Here is a 24,225-nt window from a genome sequence, read left to right as displayed (position 1 = left end):
GCGGGTTACAGGTCCAGGAGGGAGCCCCTGCTTCGGCAGTGAGAGACGACCCAAAGGGAAGACTGTGCAAAAAAGAAAAACAAAGGGAGATAGGTAAGCAGGACCACTTTGCTTCTGTGCCCATGGGCCACAATGTCAGCATTGAGAGATGCAGGCTTTGACATGAGGATTTCCTGTATTTTCTCTATCCAGTTCTCCTTGTGGTTGCATTTTTCAATACACATTTCCATCCAACAATTACTGAATTTGAATGTTATAAGATACATTTATAATAGACCAAGCCTGTTTTTTTAGCAGCCTATACTCCACTGAGATAACCTATAGCCAGGTTTATTTATTTAACTTTTTTTTTTTTTTGCAAAGTACCTGGACCAGAGAATACTCTATGTACAGTGGAGCCCAGGCAGAGCAATTGTGGAAACAGGTGTTATCCTTGTTCACAGGCACTGCTGTAGATGTTGGGCTGGCAGGTAATCTCTAGGTGTTCTGGTGGTAGTTACCTGCTTTCAGTCTGGGAAATAAAAAGGAGAATTGTAGTTCTTGGTTTTGCTGTTGTGCTCTGCTTCTTGCCCTGGGTTCGTCCCCCCCACAAGTGGAGAGATTGCTCCTTGTGCACACCTGTGGCTGGACTAAATTGATTGTTAATTAATCAATTAAGTCCCATCCACAGTCTGTACGTGTATTTGGAGGGGATGGTATTAACCCTAACTGGAAGAAGAGCAAATAATATATTTATTTACAGGGGCTTGCACCCTGTCACACTGCATTTAATAGGAATGTTCTTATGTGCAATTCATAGTTCTGCATACTGTATTGCAGGTGCACAGTAAAAATAGCAGTTACTCATTTGAGGTTTAAGTGCACATGGCTCTTGTACCATGTCAATTGAATTCAAATCTCATTTGTGAAGTATCATCATATTATGTTTTAGAACTGTATATGTACATCTCTCACGATGCTCTAGACATAATAAATAGTAACTACATTTTATTTACAGTACCTAAGAACTGTGTTAACTTATGACTATTTCTAAATCGTAACTAATGATATAATATATATATATATATATATATATATATTATATATATAATATATATATATAGGGGTGCATATAATATATATAATATAGATATATAATATATAAAATATCTAATATATAAAAATTATATATTTAGTAAAATTTTATAAAATAAAAAATTTTATCATTTTTGGTTGGCCTACTAGGACCAAATTTAAATTAAACACAAAAGTTCATTTAACGTCATTTAAAAAAAAAAAAAAAGTATTTATTGAGAGAAATTTTAGTCAGAACATCATGAGATGTTACATTTTACAATCCTTGGTCTACAGATTCACATCTAAATTATTAAGCATTCCCTTGTGGGTAGATTTTTTGTAGTTTTTGTAAACCCTCTGTCCCCCCTTAACTGCTAATTTCTTATAAACTATTTCAGATATCCACTTCACATTTTCAGAGTACAAAGATACAGTTTTATTGTTTGGTGGACTACAAAAATGTTATTCAGACTGTTTGTTTATTAACCAAAGTCCAGTATTCCTGTTGCTTTGCTAAAAGGTTTTGGCCAGACACTTGTGCTTTATTTAAAAGACCTGACAACGCACATGTTGCTTATTTGAGCTTCCTGAATGTTCTCATATTAAATAGTTTAAAGAGACTGGCAGTGGTGAACAGTGACAATTTTTTAATGATTCCACTTTGTCAGCGACGGCTCATGACTGGTTCTCCTTTTTGGTAACATGTCTCAACACATTACTTTCCTCCCACTTGCAAAATAGTACAAACCATCTTCTGGTCTTGATTCATTGCTGCAAATTACAGTTTTCCGTTTAAGCACACCTTCCAGGAATCATTTTACACTTAATCATATTTTTAACAATTGGATATAAAATGTATCCCACTTAGGAGGGAGGTGAAAATGAAACTTTAGGATAGGTACCCCGTCCTGTTTGTCTTGAGGGTTAATCATTTGTCTTGATTTTAAATTTAGATAAAGAAAGTATTCTAATATCCATTTGTACATGGATGAGAGGAATGATCAGGACACGTGTGGTACCGTTAAATTAATTTTAACTGGATTCAGTATTTTGGCTCTTCATTGGGTTGTTTTTGCTTGTGGCATTTGGGAGCACAAATTGGTGCTTGAGTGACTGGGGGAAGGTCGAGCTGGGCACTAACATTCTGTTGTGTTGAGGGAGGAACAGTAGGGCAGGATAAAGTAGGGCAAATGTTTGAGTGGAGATGTTGGCTGGTAGCTGAGGTTTCTAAGTGTGCAACCAGTCATACACTGCATTATTTGGGCTCTAGACACAATCCTTATGCATGTTATTAAGGGACATTTATAAGACTGCCCCAAACTGCCTACATATCTGATTTACTTTGGTACCGGTACAAGAACAAAAATGTTAGTGATTGTCATTATATTTCGTACACTGGTGTTTGGTAGTAATGGTTGAATTCTGCGAGGATGTCTATTTTATAGTAAATTCCTTTTAAAAACAAATTAACTAAAATCAGTTACAAATTTACGATGCCTGTGCAAAATATCTATAGCCTTTAGTTTCAGGAAATTAAAAATAGGATTAACAAGACATTGTGTTTTTTTTTTTTTTTTTTTTATTGGAATTTTTATTTCAACCCAGCTCACCTCTGTCACACCTGCACTGACTAAGGAGAAACGAAGACGGACACACACATCCTTGAAAATGTGTGCCGTCAGCCAGCCGCACTCTGCAGGCCTGCCATGCAGCCACCTCAAAGCTACAGTGTCGAAGGATGACACAGCTAGTCTACAGGGGTCACTGGTGCATGGTGAGCTGAGGACACCCTGGCCTCCCCACCTGGGTGATGCTCAGCCAATTGTGCGCCAACCCCTGGGAACTCCCGTCCACGGTTGGCAGTGGAATAGCCTGGACTCAAACCGGCGAGCTCCAAGCTATAGGGCGCATCCTGCATTCCACAAGGAGCGCCTTTACCGGATGCGCCACTCGGGAGCCCCCTAGAGCTTGACTTTTTAAAATGAAAAAAAGATTCTGTGAGCATGAAAGCATTCCATTAAACAAACTCATTCAGTATTGTCTTCTTTCATAGAATAAGTTGGTTATCTGATCAAGCGTGATAATACCTTAGTGTATGCTCAGTGGTATCTAATGTGTGTGCTTTTACAATAAGTTAAGAAAAAAAAAATATTGGCTAAATAAAAAACTGCACATGTAGGCACAGTCTAAAATTAGGTGTATTTTCTTTTTTGCTGTTTCTTTTGTGGATCTGAATTCTTTCAGGCATGAATTAACAGTCCAGATCTTTTGAGGTCTGTCTGTTCTGACCCCTGACCTCTGTTCTTACAAGGTCAACATCTAAGGCCATGAGATTAAGGCAGTTTAAAGCCTGAAATGGTAACTGGAATGGAAAAATTAGGTTGCCCATTTCAGAAGCAAAACATCAGAGTTGTCAAAGGATTTTGCTTATTTTCCAATTAAGAAGTGAAACTAGCTAACAGTATGCTATTACAGGCACATAGTTTTGCAACCAGTGAGGCTTTTATTTAAAAACCACAGCAAAATAAGCAAATATGTCAAAGTTGTGATTTTAACAGATTTTACTATTGATTTCAATAAAGTAGCAGTTACTTAACACTGAGAATTGAAATCTTAAACAGACGTTAAAACATGTCCAAACAGTATCCTCCCTGAATGGTTTTTATTTGTTTGTGTGTTTTTTTTTTAAATATATTTCTGTTTTAAAATCTAATTGTAAATGAGATAAGCTATTTAAATTGCATTCTTAATATATAATATTATATAGCGCCTTTCATAGTGGACCACCATCAGAAAGCACTTTACAAGATACAAGAGACATATATATATATATATATATATATATATATATATATATATATATATATATATATATATATATATATATATATATATATATAAATAATTAGTAAATATGGACTGGAGAGGAGGGCAATAGTAGAAAATTATTGACCTGAGGGAAGACTGTTGTTGCAGACTGGGCTGTAATGCCAGAAGCTGCACCCTGGAGGTAACAGTAGTCTTCCAGAGGGGCATTTCATTTTCCACTATGGCTGAGTCTGCAGTACATATTGAATATATGAATCAGTCAAGAAAATAAGTAGGGCTGTAACGAAGGGTACATTTTGACCTTCAAAGGTTTGAAACACATTACAGAATGAATGTTCGAACCTTGGTACTCATTTGCATAATTTACTAGTGACGTCACCATAGCCACTAGTTTTATATTTGATTGAAAATCCTATTATCTTATAGGTAATCCATATAAATGGAATAAAACATTCACGTGTAGTTTACAAATACATTATATAGAACAGTAATCACGTTTTATCGTTTAAAAATACACCTTGTTTGTTTACATGTTTACAATTGATGCTGCTTGCAATATATACACTAAGCTTGCATTGCAACAGCATCAACTGCAGTGGACTTGGGCAAAACAAAGCTTTTTTTAACAGTCACCGTCCCAAGCAGGTTATCAGTCACATTTTACTACTACTAAAAATATTAATAATATGAACTTACACTTGTCAGTTGACCCCGGAGATTGGTTGTGCCTCCATGAGACATCAACAGTCGCTTGCACAGTTTGCATTCAGATTTTTTTTTTGTTTTTTTTTTTTTTGTTTTTTTTCGTCTGGTCGTCTGGGCATTTAACAAAAAAAAAAAAACAAACAGCAGAGGGGTTTGGAGACATTTCTTTCAATACTGCTTATGCCCAAAATATATTAGCCTATATTTTGTATGTTTCAAACATATCCTACCATAGCACTTTTTCTCTTGCACTGTCTTGTACACTAGGTATTGAGCACATATTTTACTGAAGCACTACAAACACTGTATGTACCCCCAGTGCTTTGGATACTATACACGGCAGCGGCACCATATAGGGTTGCTACGTATAACAATTTAATTTACGTAATTTACATTATACAAATCAAAACATTTTTGCATGTGAGTACCATTTAATGTGTGATTTATAATATTCGCATATTGTCAAACGAGAAAAAACACAGTGCATGAACAAACTTGACGAACCTTTGAAGGGTTAAAACTACCTTTGAATTCCTGGCTAGTGAACTAACCTTTGAAAACAGCCCTAAAAATAAGTGAGGCAAGGTTGGATAGTAAATATATTTTGTTTAAATATAGCTGATACAACATAAGTGAATAAATAAATAACAGAAAATGTTTTTGAAGTTCATACCATATATAGTTAGAAATAAGTCTTTCTCTGTCTCTGTCTGGTTTGCTGCGTAATCCAGTTTATATCCCAGCTGTCATATTTGTTTACGTCATCGAGTTGAATTTCAGAAAGTCAGAAAACAGTGACAGCAATGTTTTAATCACCATTTTAGTGTTTGGATCATTTTTCTTTCGTAATATGTTTTGTAATTCATTTTCTGTTAACTCGTAGAATCTGTGTTCAGCCATTTTCTCTTGTGAAGCGTGCAGGGGAGAAAGGCATTCCTTTGAAAAGGGGTGGGACTGACAGTGATGTGAACCAATTACATGACAGGCTGGAACTATTGACTGGTGGTGTAAGGATGTTAGGGCAGTAGTTCAATCTGTTCCTCCTAAGATGAGTTTTTAACCAATCACAGGACAGGATTTCCAGTTGCTGATTCATATATATATATATATATATATATATATATATATATATATATATATATATATATATGTGTGTGTGTGTATACATAATTACACACAAATAGAGAGCTGGGTTCACCCAATAGAAAATTTTGCTTTATAAAGTCGACTTTATAAGACTGCTTTCTAGTTTTTCATATACTTACAAACTGAAAAATGTGACATTTCGAAATCTAACATGAAATGCTGTACCACTATTATGACTTACGGTAGACCTTTGTGGTATCATTTTGTAGTTTCTTTGATTTACATGGTAGATAAAATATCAATATTATCATCTTTTATTTTTTTAATTGAATCAATCCTAAAATAGACTGGTTGATATATTTATTACTTACGCTTTTAATAGAACACTAAACCAGTTTGTTTTATTTTTTTCTTTATTGTGTGTGACATGGTTTTTGATCATCAATGTACTGTAAACTTGAATAGAACCAAACCATCAAATTTGGTTTTGATGACATCAATGGAAACTTATCTGCTGATTTTTGAGGATGTTTCAACTTTCTGAAAGCTCTATGGGTAGATCTGTATTAGGAGACCTACAATTTTGGTCATTTCTTCAATGGTAAACCTTAAATTAGAAATACACACAACTTTATTGTTCTCTTCAGTTTTTCAACTTTGTTAGCGATTTCTTCTGTTGTCATAGTTGTACAGATAAAGGTAATAATTATATAGTTATAGTTTGTATTTATTTTATTTTTTGTTTGTTCTCAAGTCCTGGACAGAAAGCTGGACTGTAACTTGAATTTAATACAAAAAATCAGAATAATTTAAACTGACAGTCCAAACAAGCTAACGTTGCTTGTTTGTTTATCGGTATACTAATCTTTTTATTATGTAGCTTTTATTTAAAATAAAAATCAGCAGTTTATGAATGTTTACATGGTAAAAATAGGAATTGCACTTACAGAAATAACCTGTAGAAAGTCCTATAGTAAATTGGTCAAGTCCTATAAAATATCCTATAGGATTTCTTTAAAACCTTTTTAGTTCTATAGATTGTCCTATAGTACTACTGTAGGGAGACCCTTTTGAATACTATATAAGGATTTTTTTTTTTTTTTTTTTTTTTTAAAGAATCATTTAGGATTTCTCTAAAACCTTTTTAGTCCCATAGTGTCCTATAGTACTACTGTAGGATCCTATAGGACATTTCTGTAAGGTTACCATTCATAAAGTGATTGCAGTGTTTGTGAATGTCACCTTAAATTCTCTTTTTAAACTATCAACACAATGTTCAAAAGTTTCTACATTAAAACTAGGATTTCTTTTTTATTTCGTTTTTTTCTGTGCTTGTTATGTTAAAAATAAAATAAGGGGGAGAGCTTTTGCTTTTTATATACTGTATGAAATTATTTCTTCTCAGTTACTTTCTACAGTGCTTGGGCATTTTTGTGTCAATATATATAGCAGTAACTCTGCAGTACTTGCACACTTTAGTTGTACCTTCTTGCCTTTGTTGTCAAAATCTTTATGGTCACGGGCACATTCTTCTGGTGTTCACGTGCAGGCATTTTTTTATATTTCACCACAATTTTCAGTTGTTTTAAAGCCTCTGTATCTTCACTGTAATACAGCTTTAAATCCTGCAAACAAGTCTCCATTCCTAATTGTAATCTCCTTTTAAATCTCGCAAGCAGAGTCTCCAATAGAAATGTAGGAATGTGCTGCTACTCATTAGTTGGGTGGATTTAAAGTATTCAGAATTAAGTCAGGAGGAGGGGCATTGCCCAGCTGCACCGGGCAATGTATGTGTTGTACGTGGTTTTTTTTTTTTTTTTTTTTTTTTTTTTTTTTAATGGGAAAGGGGTGGTCAGTGTGAATTGAGTAACCATTTCCACTGTTTATTGGCTTGGGGCAGGCTGGCGAGTAGATAGAGGCCCAGAGACAGACTGCAGTTAAAAAAAAGGGCCAAAACAAATGAATTTAAACAAAAAGAAAGACAAAAAGCAAAATGTACAAAATAAAGGTTTCCACGCTGGGCAATGCCTTCCCTTTCAACTCCCTCCCCTCCCTCCCCTCCTCCTCCTCCTCCTCCTCCTCCTCCTCCTCCTCCTCCTCCTCCTCTCCTCCTCCTCCTCCTCCTCCTCCTCCTCCTCCTCCTCCTCCTCCTCCTCTCCTCCTCCTCATGAATGGAAGCCGAGGGCCTTTTATGTCAGGTGGCTGGGCACTGATTGATTGTTAATTAACCTAATCAACTAATCAACCCCAGCCACCTGAACATAATAAACCCAGGCAGGTAGGGGAAATTAACCCACCCCCCCAAACCACCAACCTGCTTTCTTAGCTCCCTCCTCCTAATGGGAAGCAGAGGCCTCCTTTTATGTCAGGTGGCTGGGCACTGATTGATCATTAATTAACCTAATCAACTAATCAACCCCAGCCACCTGAACATAATAAACCCAGGCAGGTAGGGGAAATTAACCCCATCCCTGCCAATTTAAGAAGGGCAGAGCTTTGCTCTGCCACATGGCGATACACTCTGAATTTATTTATTTTTTTCTTTTTATCATGGGTATTTTATTGTTTTTTATTAAAACACTAATTTAACACAACATTATACTAATAAACTCAATAAAATAAGTAATAACTAACATTTTGCTTGAAGGTCTTCACAAACCAAACTAATAATTTTACAAATAAATGCCACAGGGGCCCAGATTCTCAAATCTATTTATTTCAGTCATTGGTGCTTTTTTTCTAAAAGGAGAAAAAAAAAAAAACAGATTTCATAATTCAGAACCAGACTATGTATCCTAAAAGTAATTATTATTATTATTATTATTATTATTATTATTATTATATTATTATTTATTATTATTTATTATTTATTTATTTATTTATTTATTTATTTATTTTTACAAGTTTCAGACATTAATCTCTTGATTAAAAGTTTAGTAAATCTGGTTGTACATTTTTTGGATTTGAATAGTGGTATTTATTTTCAAAGTGAAGACCATATAAATGTGAACAGTATTTACTTTTTACATTGCATTGATGAAGTTTATTTTGGTATTTCTGAATATGCTACAATTTTAAAGTGTTTTATAGTTAGTGAGCAATATTTGTGTAGTAGTAATTGCTGAAAATAATAAATGTTTAAAGTTACTTAAGATTAGGAATTAGGGAACTATGTATTGATTATTTAATCACAGAAAAAAAAGTGTAAAATATCAACATTACAATCAACTTTAGTGATTAACTTTTTTAAAATGTTGGTTTCATCCATTTAAAAAAAAAAAAGGTTTGTGAATGAAAAGAGGTGGGGGTTGGCAGGAATAGGTAGCTGGCCTCACAGGAGCCGGAATCTAACCTAAATTCCTGTGCCCTTCCCCCTCCTTGCTCGAATGTAAGATGCCACCATGCTTGACCCCATGCAGGCTACTTGATTACTCATGTAGAACTTTACTTTTTGTTTGCTTTAAATGCAGATAATACATATTTAACATTTTCCTTATGCAACTCATTGTTTGTGGAGTTTTTCCTTCCATTTTAAATTGATTTAAGTTATTTCTAACATGCTTCCAATTTTAAAGAATCACTTTCACATATAAATCGGGCCCTTTTATTTTTCTTTCAGATATAATTATAGAAAATACTATTTGAATGAATTTAAAAATGGCCCTGTAGAGTAAGGCACATGAAATGTGACTTTCCATTGGAAATTTGTAAATGTTTGTTATGTTGACTGCAACGCTACTGAAGCCTATCCTATTAAAGCACAGTGTGTTTTGTTCTCTATGCTTAAATGAGAAGTCCAAAGCTTTTATTTTTAAAGTGTGTTGATGGTTTACTGTTGTGTTTGCACCTAAAGGACCCAGTGATACTTGGTATTAAATATGTTGCTTGTTTAAGATAGTTTTAACTAAATAAATACAAATTTAAAAAAGGCCTTGACGTGTTAAGCGCTTTACACCAAATGCTGTTAGCACCATTTTTTGTGGAGGGAAAATTAAACTTAAGTTTACTAAACTGATGAACAACGTTTAAGAAATTAAACTTCTGAGGTGCAAATTGTATTTAGATGTAAAGATCTTGAAAAACCCTGTAGATTGCTCTCTGTTTGTAACAAATGCAAGTCAAATCTACATTGGGAATACATATATATATATATATATATATATATATATATATATATATATATATATATATATATATATATATATAATTTTTTTTTTTTTTTTTTTTTTTTTTTTTTTTTACTTATCAAAATAAAGATGATCTAGTTATTATATCGACGTTGTTGCAATCAAACTAGGTGTTTAGGACTACAACCTCTGCAGTGTTTTGTGTTTCTTTCTTCTTTTAATATATATTTAAACATGTTAAACATCTACTTTACAAGGGGGTTCTGTGTCTTGATTTTTTTGTTTAACCTTTTATAATTTAATTTTAGTGGTCTTTAAAGAGCAAGTAGCGGGGTTCCAAAAAATCTAGTGTTGCACATCCCCACGTGTTGCTACTGTTTAAATAACGTCACAGTTATTTTCAAAATGGCCACTCTAGTGCACTGATGGTGTAAAAATTACACATGTTGTTGTTGTTGTTCTTATTGTGTAGTGTGTTTTTTTTTTTTTCTTTCTTTTTTTTTTTAATCGCTCTTCCTGCAGTGATTTTAGGCCCTGTCCACACTACATAACTGATCTTGAACCATACTCAAAAACATTTAACTCAGCTAAAAGCATCCACACTAAAGTACCGCTTCAGCACAGAGAATCCTCAATGAATGAATGATTTGTTGATTGCAATTGCTGATGATTTAATGAACTGTGACTGTGCGCACAAGAACCGATGACTGATGGGCGCTCAGGGCCCGAGTGAAAGAGAAATTTGTCCGGAGGCCTTGTCCGTGAGTGCTTGACGGCTACCTGTGCAAGGCCGGCTGGAAAAAAACATGAACAGTTATATGCATCCCAGTGCCGCAGATAGGAAGTGGCTGTGGCCACCTCCCCCCAAAAAGACGAGGCCGCCAAACCTTGAATGGAAAATAATAAATGTTTAATGCACCCCACAGTGGTGACTGCCACCTACCCCCCCGAATATTGAAAAATTATTGAAAATGAGCAGCTGAGACATGGCCCATCCCCCTAAGCATGACTGCGCTCAGTGAGAGAGCCCCGACTTTCCGACCACGCCCAGCAGAACTAAATACAATCCGCTCAGCACTCAGGTAAGGAAAAATCACCTACCCATATATTTAATTTTTTGATGTAGGGGGGAAACCTCAGGGAATCCATGGCTGAGGGTAGCCCTTCCTCCAGGCTCTAAGCGGTCGACTCCCGTTTCGGCTTCCTAGCGCATGACCAAGAGGCCAAAACAAAAGAAGCTACATGGGAGAATAACACAAGGAGCTTTTATGCACATGCTGATGACAAGTTGCTTAGGGACAGATTCTTCTTCCAGAAAAGTAACCAAGTTTACAATTCATGTTTAGTTGGACTTAATGCATACAAACACTATTATTCCAGTTACAGTTCCTAGCAGCGCAATGGCCCAATGGGATTTAATATGACATTATCCAACCATGCACTGTATTTTATGCTTACAGCCCAGCAAGATGGAAGACATAGCATTTCTTAGCATGGACGTTATGGGTTTGTTTCTTAAACACAAGGTACATTTGATCATAATGTGTGCGTTTTATTTTGAACTCTGAAGTTCTCCTTGGCCGATTTTCATCACTCCAGATATCAGTGTGCCTTGATTTCAGCATCTGATTACACCACGCCATGATCCACCATTTTACAAGCCACAGAAACTATACGGTACAGCAGTATTGATAGTCGTTCTCAACTCCTTCAGATGCCTGTTATGAGTACTGTATTTGTAATGTCCACGCTCCAAAACATAGCAGAAATCATTTTCGGATATTGGGGGATACACAAAAAATATAGTTCAGTATTACAGCATCCGCACTTCTGACAAACCGCACAACCTGCTGTGATCTAATTTAGAACCGGGCTTGAGACTACCCCGTAAGGTGGTCTGGAGTCCAGTTCTCGAGTATGGCATTAAACACTGTAGTGTAGACGCCAACTGTATTTGGCAATTTTAAGCTGGTTTAAAGGCAACTAATACGGTTTAGTGTGGACTGTGCCTTAGGGGACCGATCTCAAATCCCAGTGCACAAGAGTGGACAGTTTGAAAAGATCTTTGAAACAGACTTTTAAGTTCTAAGTGTAAAAAGTTGTCAGGATGTTAACAATGAAAATAAAAATTACAGGGACATTATTTAAACAGTTGTAGCAACACATGGGGCATTTTTTGGAACCCTGCTACTTACTATTTAAGACCTTGCTGCAAAAGACAGTATATCTGTGAATGTTATTGAATAATATTTTCATTTTACCTTGGGAGAAGAGTAAATAAGTATTCATGTATGACTTTCCATTAAAATATATTTTATTCCAATTTAAAAGACAAAAAAAAAAAAAAAAAGACATTTTGTAGCCGGATAATCAACATCATTTTTTGGGAAAAACATTTTTATCTACTCTGAAACCGATTCTAAAACATTATGTATCTGACTGTTTAATTTGATAAATTAACTGGCACTGGTATTGCAACATCTGGGTACGTAGCAGGATACAAATATAAACCTTTTCCAATAAGATAATTTTAGCAAACCGTCCAATTCATACAGAAGCTTTCTAATTTACGTTCTCTGTATTCATTTACACAATGGTGGTTTTGTCATCTCCTAAGCTGTTACGTGCTGCAATACCTTTAAAACAGGAAGTTACCTATGAGGCCCCTTGTATCATTTCCTTTGTGTTTTTTGCCTTTGTTGCAACTGCTTTATTGTACAATATTGTACAAATTATTTACTTGGCTAGATTAATAATTTAAATATATGCCAAATAGATCAAGGTAGGGTATATCAAGTTTATTTGTAAATGGGTCAAAGTTTTCAAAATATTATATAGATATATATATATATATATATATATAGATATATCTATATATTATATAATATATATATATTATATGTTTTTAAATGTGAGTCATGTTCCAAAAATTTTGTTTCTTATAGAAACCGCGTGTACGTTTACCTTCATTTTCCTTCGTACAAAACCAAAACCTTCCACTAACCACGTCATCTTAGCGCGCGACCATACGTGGTTTCTAAATATTTGAGCATGGACGAGTGACACTGTGTGCTATTGCTCGTGTGCTTGAGGCTTGTTGACCATTTCCATTTTGGTGTAAATCCCCTGAGAACGAAGAGCATTTTGGATTAGGGGGTATGCTCTTTGCTGCTGGTGGGAATGATTGACATGGAATGAATAAATAGTCAGAAGAACAGAATAAATACCACCCCTCCCCCTTGAGCTAAAGCACACTCAAACGGTCCCACTCACTCACTGTCACACACACACACATATATACAATTTAAAGCCATCCTGTTAAAGAGCCTTATGTGACCTCAGTTCACTGCAGCAGCTGCCCCAGAGTATGTTTGGTTTTATCCTACAATGAACAGTGAATGAATACATTTACTGAATTATATCCTGGGATATATAGATATGGATGGCTCTACAGTATATATGAAGGACACAGGGAAAGAATAATGGTAACCCATTCAAAGTGTGATAATATCAAAAACATGCTATCCCACAGTACTTTCCTCCATCTTGTGCATATTGTCAGATAGCACCACACAGTCAGTGTTTTGCTTTTCATTTTAAAAGGCTGTGGTTTTAAGAAACACAATTCTGTCCCTTAATGGAACACATTTTGTAAAAATAAAAACATTTAAAAAATGCAAACATTTTCCGGTTTTGTTCTATAGGAACGAGAAGTCCCACATTTTTACAGAGGTGGGTTTATTTGTAATTCAGATTTTAGGTAGAAACAAACACAATTTGCATTTCAACGTAATAATTTGCACAGTTTGCATTTCAACGTAATAATTTGCAAACACAATTTGCATTTTAACAGATTTATTAAGTAACTGATGGCTCTGATGTGTAATGTATATATATATATATATATATATATATATATATATATATATATATATATATATATATATTTTTTAAAAAAATTAATTAATGGTATTTAAATTTTTTTTTTTTTTTTTTACATTTTCAGGTTACTAAGGACCCTTCAATTGAAAGGAGTCTCAACAGTAGTAGATTGGTAGTCCGTTGGTGGGGTGCAGTGGTTCAATAAAGCGGATAGCAGAGTGTACCATTGTGGCTGATTTCTAAATGGATTTGTCCATAAATCTGGCATTCTTTGTTGGAGGCAGTATATGCTAATTGGTCAAACATATTAGCTATTTGTTAGAGAAATTTTCTGCAGGAAAATGTAACCAAATAATTTTATTTCTCGGTGCAACCTGCTGTGAGCCCAGCTGCTACAGCACATTTAAACATTCAGTATGTGGAATTGTGTATTGTACCTTTTCCAAAGCTGGTTGTGTGAGACCTTTGTCTGAACATTATGTCCTGTTCCTTGCATTTACAGCAGCTTTGTGCCCCTCAAAAAAAAAAAAAAAAAAAAAAAAAAAAAAAAAAAATCACAAAACAGAGGCTGGTTTGGGCTGCTGTCACCTCCTTGTTTGATTTTAAATTGTAGTATTTTGTTCTTGCTTTTGTGTTGAAGCCTGTTTTGAGGTATATTTTATTGGGTAATTATTTTATTTGCTTTGCTGTTTGCTGGTTCTATTCCACTTTTTTGTAACGTTTCTGATCTGCTTGTGGTTGACATTGAGTTTGTGGTTGCTGATGTCTGTTATGATACCTTTTTAAAATGAGTTATTGTTTTATTTACAGCTGAATTTCAAATGAATTACCAGCTCCCACAGCATCTGCATGGCATGTCTTGTAATGTGTGACCAGGTGTACAGCTCCCCAATATATGTATCCAATATGTGAGATATTTGTGGCTTACATTTACAGGTTTTAGCACCCAATTGGAAACATATGTAGAACATACTTTGTCAATGCAGAAGAGACTTTTCCTAGGACAAAGTTGCATATACAGACAATAAGAAAATCAAAATATGTAGGGCAGTGGGTGTATTTTATAATTTTGGACATACACATAGTACTGTGACAGTTTTGGTGCTTTGGTGCCATCTACTGGACTTTTGTGGTATAAAGTTTTATTTTTATTTAAAATAATATATTAAAAACTCACATTAGTGTTGTACTTAAATATCTATGATAACCGGCGAGATAAAAAGTCCAGAGATTTTCATATTTCATAACACACATATATATATATATATATATATATATATATAGTATAATATATATATCTATATTATATTATATATATATATTAATAGTATCATATTTTTTTGTCAAAAAACAGTAGTTAACTTATTTTATACCACGACTGCTATGGGGCTTCCATAATTTATTAAATAAATTATGTATCATTTATGTGTGTTATGTTTTTTGTTTTTTGTTTTTAATCCGGAAACAAAAAAAACAAATAAAATCTCAAATTACTTATAGGACTATATATATATATATATCTATATATAATATATCTATATATATATATATATATATATATATATATATATATATATATATTTTCTTTTCTTGTTCTAATAGATGCTACAACTGCGGTGGCCTTGATCACCATGCTAAGGAATGTAACCTACCACCTCAGCCAAAGAAGTGCCATTACTGTCAAAGCATCATGCACATGGTGGCAAACTGCCCTCACAAAACTCTACAGCTGCCCACTGGTTCTCAGGGAAGACATGAAGCAGAACAGCAGCCCTCTACCTCCTCTTTCCTGAGAGAAGGGGCCTGCTCAGTCCCACAGCAAGCTCAGGAGGGCAGGCCTGAGACGGTGGAGCGATCAGGCCGTTCCCCCCAAGAAGTTTCCTCAAGTAAGTCTTCTGCATCCCCGGAAGACCTCAGCAAGAAAGGGCCTTCTGTCCAGAAAAGGAAAAAGACTTGAATGAAGCTTTATTAAAGTTTATCAAGCTTGTACCCTCTTTTTAAATTTTTATACAACAGCTACCTCATACTTGTAAAAGTACAGGGGAAGGGATTCAGCCAAAACTACTGTTTTAAAACTGTTAATTTTTATTTTTTATTTTAATTATTTAACCTTAACCAATCCATCTAGAATTTGTGGTCACAGGATGCACATTTTAAGGATGGATCACGTGTAAAATTAAATTTGTCATTTAAAAAAAAAAAAAAAATATATATATATATATATATATATATATATATATATATATATATATATATATATATATATATATATATATATATATATATAAATGTAAATGTACATGGCACCGTGCGGTAGGAATAATACAGCAAAGGTAAGGTTTGTACAAGTTTGAGTAAGTTAGTCAAACGGAACAATACACATATCTCTTCCTTTAGTTTAACAAACCTTCTCTTTGTTTTTATTTTATTTATTTTTTTCTTTAAAACGACTGTTCCTAGTCAGAAACCAAAGGATACTTTGATACCCCAGGAAACAAGACACCAAGGAAAACCTTACCACACCAGCTGGGGAAAACATTCTTATGATGCAAATATTATGGCAGCGTTTGACCCAATCTAGGCAATATATTGTATTTAAAGTGCTGCCACTGCCTTCAGCATTTCTTTCTTATCCTTTTGTAAATGAATGTGTCTTTGGTGTGCCTGTGTCAAGTGCTGTTTTGCCGGATATTTTATAACTGGTGTCTGTGAACCGTAGTATCCGTATTGCTTGAATGTTTTGTTCCTACTGCCACCAGAACCTGTTGTTGTAAATGCAAAGGCAGCAGTAAAGGAGGGCTACCCCCAGTAGAGGGCTCACATGGCCTGCATTTGTGCTTTTGATTATAGTGCCTAATTGAATTAGGCACATGTTAAACTATTACACAGTCTCCTATTTAATCTCTTTACGCCAAAGGAGAACGTTACCAAAAATTCTCATAAAAGGTGAGACTGAAAAAAAAGAGGGGTTTCGTTTTATAAATTGCAGTATTGCATGGATATCAGGAAAGGGTTATGTTTGGCTTTGTTTAGCACGTACTGGAACACGGTTGGTTACATTTTTTATAAGAAAGTTAGTAACCCTATTTAATTGAATGCCTGCAGAAAATATAGTTTTAGAGACAATCTACTAACGCTGAACCTATCAAACAAGCTGCCGTTTAAAGTATATTTTCTTTGTTTTCTTTAATGGACCTTTTAGAAAAATGTGGTACTGTTTGTGTGTAAATCCACTCACAATGAATTAGATGTGGCCACAAGATATCTTTTCAATCCAAGACCAAATAGTCTTTTCTTGTTTAGTGTGTTGAGATTTACTGCTGCTTCTGTTGACAACAGATCAGGAGGTGTTGCTGATGTAAATATGGCACAAGCCATGTACGACTACACTTGAATTACTCAAAAGCATTCACTAAAGAAGCTTAGCCGTGTGTACAGATCATATCATTATGCTGTGCAAAGCGAACTTTCCTTTACTTTGACGATATTGAATGTGAAATTGTACCTATAGAAAAGTGACACCATATGAGGATTGTTGCTTTTATTTAATGTGTATTGACAAATCAGTGACATTTGATTTTATTGAATTTTTTTTTATATATATATATATATATATATATATATATATATATATATATATATATATATATATTATATATATTATATAATATCATTACCAAACAATAAATCAGTGTTGGTGCAAGTCATTTTGAAATTCTGAACCAAAGTTTATTGGCTTTTATCGAAGGAATAAAGTCTGAACAAATCTCATTGGAATTCCCTGGTTAACCAAAACAAACTAACAAAGACAAGCAAACAATTGGTAAGTTCCGCACTATTCCGAGATATTTACAGAACATATTTTAAAATGTGGATCATATGGTGCACTGTGTTCAATTTACAAATGCACTGTAAAAGTTACCGCACATAACAAAATGAGTCTCTATGTGAATGCTGGTTTTACATTTTTGTATGATATTTACATTTTCACATAACATCTTAGGATAAAGAACTTTGCTCAGGGAATATACCAGGAAAGTTCATTTTTCTTTTACAGTTGTCTGCAGACCTGTTTTTAGTGTTCTCTGAACAAACAAAGTCGATTTAGGGTTTTATTATCTATGTAAGAGTTGTGTACTGATTAGTAACTACCTCTGAGTTATACATAGTCCTATATTTCCGGTAATCAGATGAGACCTTTTTTTTTTTTTTTTTTTTTGTATTTTATTATATTACATTCTCTTTCTCTCTCTCTCTCTCTCTCTCTCTCTCTCTCTCTCTCTCTCTCTCTCTCTCTCTCTCTCTCTCTCTCATATATATATATAATGTGCGTGTGAATGTCAGGGTTCTATTTTACATGAAGTTAGCATAAGTTAGGATTTCATCCTGTTTTGAAAATGGTAAAATGACAGTTATTTCAGTTTTTTGTTTACAGCAAAAGCCTACCTCATCCTTTCTGTACTGTACCACCATGCTGCTCCAATCCAACAGGTGGCTATCACTCCTCTCATACATCCTGTTCTGTGTGTTTGTTTTTTTTAGATTCTGTGTTTTCAAACTGTTATTTTAGAGCAAAATAAGAAGTCTGTTTGTACAAATGTTTTAAATCATGAATCCATGTGATAGATTGTAAAGTATTCAGCATGTTCTTTGAGATCAATCTTGTGCTTTTTATTTGGGCTACAGAATACATGTCAACCTTATACCCTTCAAAATGCGCTGAGAATTAAAATAGAAAAAGGTTTTACACTGAAGACAGCCCAAGTCGAAAAACATTTGTATACTTAACTTGGTTTTGTATAGCTTAAAACATTTAGCCTGTGCAGTAAGTGAAATGATACCCCTGTTGCATTGCAGTCCTGGCTTTACTAGGAGCATAGATCCACAAGACTGATCTCTACCTTCTATATAAACTATGAGCACTGTGGCTAAACTAGTAAAACCTGGACTGGCTCACATTTCTTTGGAATTGTGGTTATTTCCTTCCCGCTGCTTAAGGTGTTGCATTATTTGTATTTCATTATCAATTCCAACATTTTTGGAGGGATGAATAGGAGGAGAAGTTTGGCACACCCCTCTAACATCCCCCCCCCCCCCCCCCCCCCCCCCCCAAAAAAAAAAAAAAAATGCAGCAGCTGCACTTCAGACGGTAGGATTGATACGATCCACAGTTGGGTGAATCCAATCAGAAGAACAGTGGCTGTATTTTTCCATGTCGAATGGTGACATGCAATTAAATGTAGGCTCCCTTATATATGTTTTTAAAATAATAAAAAAAAAGTTTTTAAGATAATGTTTTAGATTCACATTGAAATTGTGTGTTTTTTTTTTCTATTGTCATCTTGTGATATTTGCAATCATTTCGAGGAGTGTGTATTGAATGTTATTGATTTATTGATAGACTATACTGTACTCTGTGCTTTGTCTTGAGCTCAGGAGCAGCTTTTGAGTTGCCAGATTGTCTTTTTCCAATGAAACATAACTCAGGTTGGATCAACAGTCTGTCTGTTTAGGACCCATCTCGCGAATCAGGTTTCCTCTTGTGTTTTGTTAACACAGAACATGTACACAATACTGACACTTTGCTGTGCACGGTGAATTACCATCTTGGCAACAAGAGCTGGAGATCGGCTCTTGAATTTAGGTCAGAGTACAGTAAATCAAAAATTTCATTAAACCCACTATTTAAGTGATTTCCTGAAGCTGCTTAATTTTAAGAGGACAATAACTCCGTTCATCATGTGGCCCTGTATATTTTGGTTGAATACACCCCCTTAGTATTGGTTTCGGCAGAGCTATCGTTTTGATTTATTTCAGCCTACAGGCTATAATTCAAACAATATTCTGTTGAATACAGACATATTGGTCATTTTTCATTACCATAGCTCTGGCCCTAGATGTATCAGGAAATAGTTTTTTTGGTTTTCTTTACGGTGTTGTGTGTTTTGTTTTTGTAATTTTTTTTTTTTTTTTTTTTTTTTTTTTTTTTTTTTTTTGCATGCAGAGGCCATTTGCTGTTTTTTGTATTATGTCACGTGGGATGCTATCCAGTTACCCACATTAGGCATATGAAGATATTTGTTAAATAAATGAAATGTGCTTACATCTAGCATTATTAGTAAGAGATTTTGTATTAAAGTAATATTTAAATGGCATATATAGATATCTCATTTTGAATACAGTATATGTTTATAACCATAATTCGTATTATGCAGTTTTATCAAAATTTTGAATCCATTATCATCACGCAGCAATACTTTGCATACACATGACTGAACAGCCTCCTTCAAATACATTGTTTACATTCAACATTCTTACCTAACATGGAATAAAATGTTTTCAGCCATTGTGCGACTAATACATTTGCAATTGTTCGTTAGCCTCAAAATAACTACTGAACTTTTGTTGAATATTCGAGGGAAATAAACTAAACAAATTAAAAGTGTGTGTGTGTATGTATGTGTGTGTGTATGTAATATATATATATAAACCACTAATTACATTCATGAATTGAAATACCTCAATAAAGCTAGGGCTACCTCATGGATTAAAATGTAATGCTTTTAAACAAATATTGTTTGAAAGGCAATAATAAACTATTAAACCTGTGAATAGTGCTGCTTGTGGTAATAATGTATGGATACTGGAGACCAAAGGAAACCCTGTTCCCTGATGATGTATGCTGTAATTTTCATTACTTTAACATACCTCACTTATCCTGTTGATTTGATTGCATTTTTCTTTTGATATGCAGAAATTGATTTACTTGTATGTTAAGAATGACAGAGCTTACAGAGAGAGAGACGGCTTATCCTGTGTCTCAATGTTGAACTAAAGCACTGATTGCTTTTTGCATATCGCTTATTTTCTAACCTCATTTTAAATGTATTGCCTTTTTTTTATTTCTGTGAATCGTGGATTTTATGAGGTCTTAAAAATTTTGCTTGATTGAAATAAAACCTATTATATTGGGATTTTACAAACTGGTCTGTCTTTTTGTTCTTGTTGTACTACCAGGAAAATGTTACTCAAGTATAGTCATCAGTATATTTCATTCGCCAAGATCACCGGGGAAACTTAAGCCTTGTATTACTTTCTGCTTTATTAATTTGAATTTTGCTTGTATTTTTTATTTATTTTTATTTATTTATTTTTAAGTAAAATATAATGGGAAACCTAATTTGTAATAAGTGTGTGGAAATACACTTGACACACTTTGTTTATGAAGCAACAATCGGTCTCCAAAGCCAGTTTCGTTGTTAACAGATGATTTCATTTGTTTGGAAGTTGATTGTGCCAACATTCTACCTGTTGAAAAATGACTGAAGTCCGAGACGTCATTAATTTAATTTTTTAACTGAAACAACAGCATCTTGCACTCACAGGAAAAAAAAAAATGAAGTCAGTGCCATCTCAACTCTGCCTCCTGGTGGATCTTTTTAATGGCAATGTACATTTTCAATATTAACTTACTTTTGCATGTTTCAATTAAATCAATTTAGTGTGTAGTTCAAAAAGTTGTAAATGGGACTACTTTTGTGGTCCCTTTATTGGCATAAGGATATTTTAATTAAAATAAAAAAGTCCTTAAAATTACTGATACTTTTTTTTTATTTTTTGATTATTTGATGTATACCCTATCGGGCCTTATTGCATACACAGCCTCCTTCATTAGAATTTCTAGCTCCTCTGCTTGCAATTTTAGTTTGCATTACCTCTGCCTGTCCCCTGCTGGTGCTGTGTCTGTTGGCCGCTTATTTCCAGTCAATGTAAGCCACTCCACCTTTCACAATAAGCTACTGACCAAAATATACACCTGGACTGCTGGGGCTTTTCATATCACGGTGGTCAGAGGTAAGTCTTGGACATTATTGTGCACATTAAATTATCACTCACAATCCATGTAATGTGCATGCTATGGTATGTAAATTAGCTAAATTACATATAGTAAATGGGATAGTACATTTAGATTTATGGTGCACGTTACAGCTACATTTAGTGCCCTTTCATAAATGAAGCCCTATATGCAGTAATTGTATGTATATGTATGTATGCATGCATTTATTTGTTTATTTATGTTTTCCTTAATGCTCTGTCAATTATTGAGGTTTGGATCTGATGTGTTCATCTGTACATTTGTATGTTGGATAATGTGGTAAATCTACATCTAGCTATCTGTTGCCTCATAGAAAATAAACTGGCATGTGGATGCAAGTAATCTCAAATCATTGAACAGATGTTCTGATTGATAGCAGGTCATAGGTGTCTTCTACTGTCCTTGATGGTATAAACTGTTGTTTCCATATCATTAAAACAAAGTTGTTGTTTTTTTTTGTCGCACCATGATTGAAAAAATCCTAATTTTGTGGCCCTTTTTGAAGATAGTGTTTTTTTACAGCTAATTCATATTATTATTCTCATATATATAGTGTGTGTGTGTTTTGATAAGATATAATTTATTTTGTATTTGTAATTTTAAAATGCTCAATCAGAATTTTAAGATTAAAATAAAAATCTAAGTCAAGCACGCAAACATTTAAATGACCAAACTACTCTTTCAATTTTGTATGTTTAAATTTTTTTTTTTTTTTAAAAAGAAACACCACTGCTTTGAGATTCACTCTTCCTATACTTACAACAGTCTAAACTAGTAAAGACACTTAATTGCGTGTAACCTTAAGTGGTGCTATGCAATCATCTGTGCTGTGTTATGTGTGATCATATTATAGAATGAACAATCTAAATTAAACCAAGTTTGTTATAAAATGTGATAAGGTACACGTGTTAGTACATTTTATTTCTAACATTACAACAAAATGCAAACATGCTTTGCTGTGACCAGCTTTATGAATATTAAAGCAAATTGAAACCTTATTTGATAATATTTTTATTTGTGTTGAACATGTAATGTGCTGTTTGTTATACAAAACTCGCCAGTGGCCTGAATGAATCTTAGCTTAGATCTGATAAAGGCACCTTATTTAAAAAAAAAGTTGAAGAACAAAAGTTGCCATAAAACACTGCACATGATGACAAATCTTGCCAGTATTTCTTTGTAAAGCACTGATGATAAACTAGTATTTTCTAAAATACTACAGTATATTTAATTCTTTTGACATTATATTATTTCATTCGAATGTGTTTTGTTCATTGACACCTTCACACAGTTTGAATTATGTTTTTGTAGCCTACTATTGGTTTATGACCATTTGAGAATTAGGTCTGGAACAGAAAACTAATTTTGTCGATTCAATTTCATAACCCTCAGCATGGGAAAAAGATGCTATCCCCTAACCTGGTTTAAATTAAATCTGTGTTCTCTTAATTTCTGACAGTACAATATTTAGATTTGGTATTTAAACCTTTCTCTTAGCATAGCAGTCTAACAAAAATCAAACCCGAATTTCCTTGAAAACCTACACAGCATCCTATCCTGTATCTGTATAGTTGAATGTCTGTATAAACTTCCTAAATACTGACAACATGTAGTTATATCATGAACGGCATTTCAACAGTGCCATTGAAAATACAGAAAAAAAAAACACAAAAAAAAAACAATGAATAAAATGTATCAAACGTGACATTCTCTTACAAAGCCTTGGGTGAAAAAAAGTGATTCAAAATGTTTTTTCCTGTGAATAATTGAGGGAATATTATGATCTATAAAAACTGAGACAATATGTGCTCTTCTCATTCCATTATCATCATGCTGGTCTGGTGTAATTTATACTGTGAAACACCATTGTGTTTTATTATGACAGTTAAGGTTTTTACAATTAATCAAAAACAGAGAGGGGCTGTTGGCACATTCCTGAAAAATCTTACTTGTCAAGGATCCCTCCTGTTCTTGTATGTCTTTGATGAGATTTATGGGTACCTGTTAGAACAGGCCAGAGTAAATTATTATTAATTCTGAATTGGGGCATTTGACATGGTGTCACATTATATAATGCACCTTGGTGTCATCTCCTCTTTAGCTACATATTCTAGGACCGGTTTTGAGGAATGAAATACAACAAAGAGCTGCTGCGTTGTTCTTTTCTCAAAACTATGGTAGGCTGGGATGGCCTTTTGAAAGTCTTTGTGTTTATTGGAAAAAAAGGATCTGCAAACACAAGCTTTAAGCTTCAGAGTGTGCACCTGGCAGATGGTGTCTACAGGCCTTGCTCCAATTGTGGTTCCATTCCCTGGTTTGTGAACTGTTACAGATACAGACCTTTTCTCATTTTGCTATTGTCAGGGTACAGCTTGATCCCTCACTTTCCTTATTAAACTAGGAGTGTAAGCTGGCAAGGAGTCTTCACTTTAGAAGGATTTTACTCTTGCTGTCAAACCTTAAATGTATGTTCTGTACAATAAGACGTGTACAACCTAGTTATTATCATGGCATTGATTTACAATGCGGTGACAAGAATATCCTTATTCAGAACCCTTCCATTCCAAAAACAAGTTGTAATTAAGATCTCTGTACCGGCTGGCAATGATTCAAAAAGGTATATGTGCTATTCTCTGGTAATTGAGTGGTGATTTTGTCAGGAAT

At 34.1% G+C, this 24,225-nt stretch overlaps 1 protein-coding gene across 1 annotated transcript in view; it reads left to right on the top strand.

Annotated features, from left to right (window-relative positions):
• The window catches only part of LOC121317713 (protein lin-28 homolog B-like), a 41,247-nt gene extending 25,540 nt beyond the window's left edge, over positions 1–15,707 (top strand). Inside the window, exons 3-4 of the mRNA XM_041253866.1 lie at positions 1–93; positions 15,288–15,707. The exon at positions 1–93 is cut by the window's left edge and continues 92 nt beyond it. Coding sequence (XP_041109800.1) covers positions 1–93; positions 15,288–15,642 — 448 coding nt within the window. The 3' untranslated portion in view covers positions 15,643–15,707. The remainder of the gene's footprint in view (positions 94–15,287) is intronic.
• Positions 15,708–24,225: the final 8,518 nt, after the last annotated feature.

The sequence above is a fragment of the Polyodon spathula genome, chromosome 6 (genome assembly GCF_017654505.1).
Source record: "Polyodon spathula isolate WHYD16114869_AA chromosome 6, ASM1765450v1, whole genome shotgun sequence".
NCBI lineage: Eukaryota > Metazoa > Chordata > Actinopteri > Acipenseriformes > Polyodontidae > Polyodon > Polyodon spathula.
This window is presented reverse-complemented; position numbering and strand designations above follow the sequence as displayed.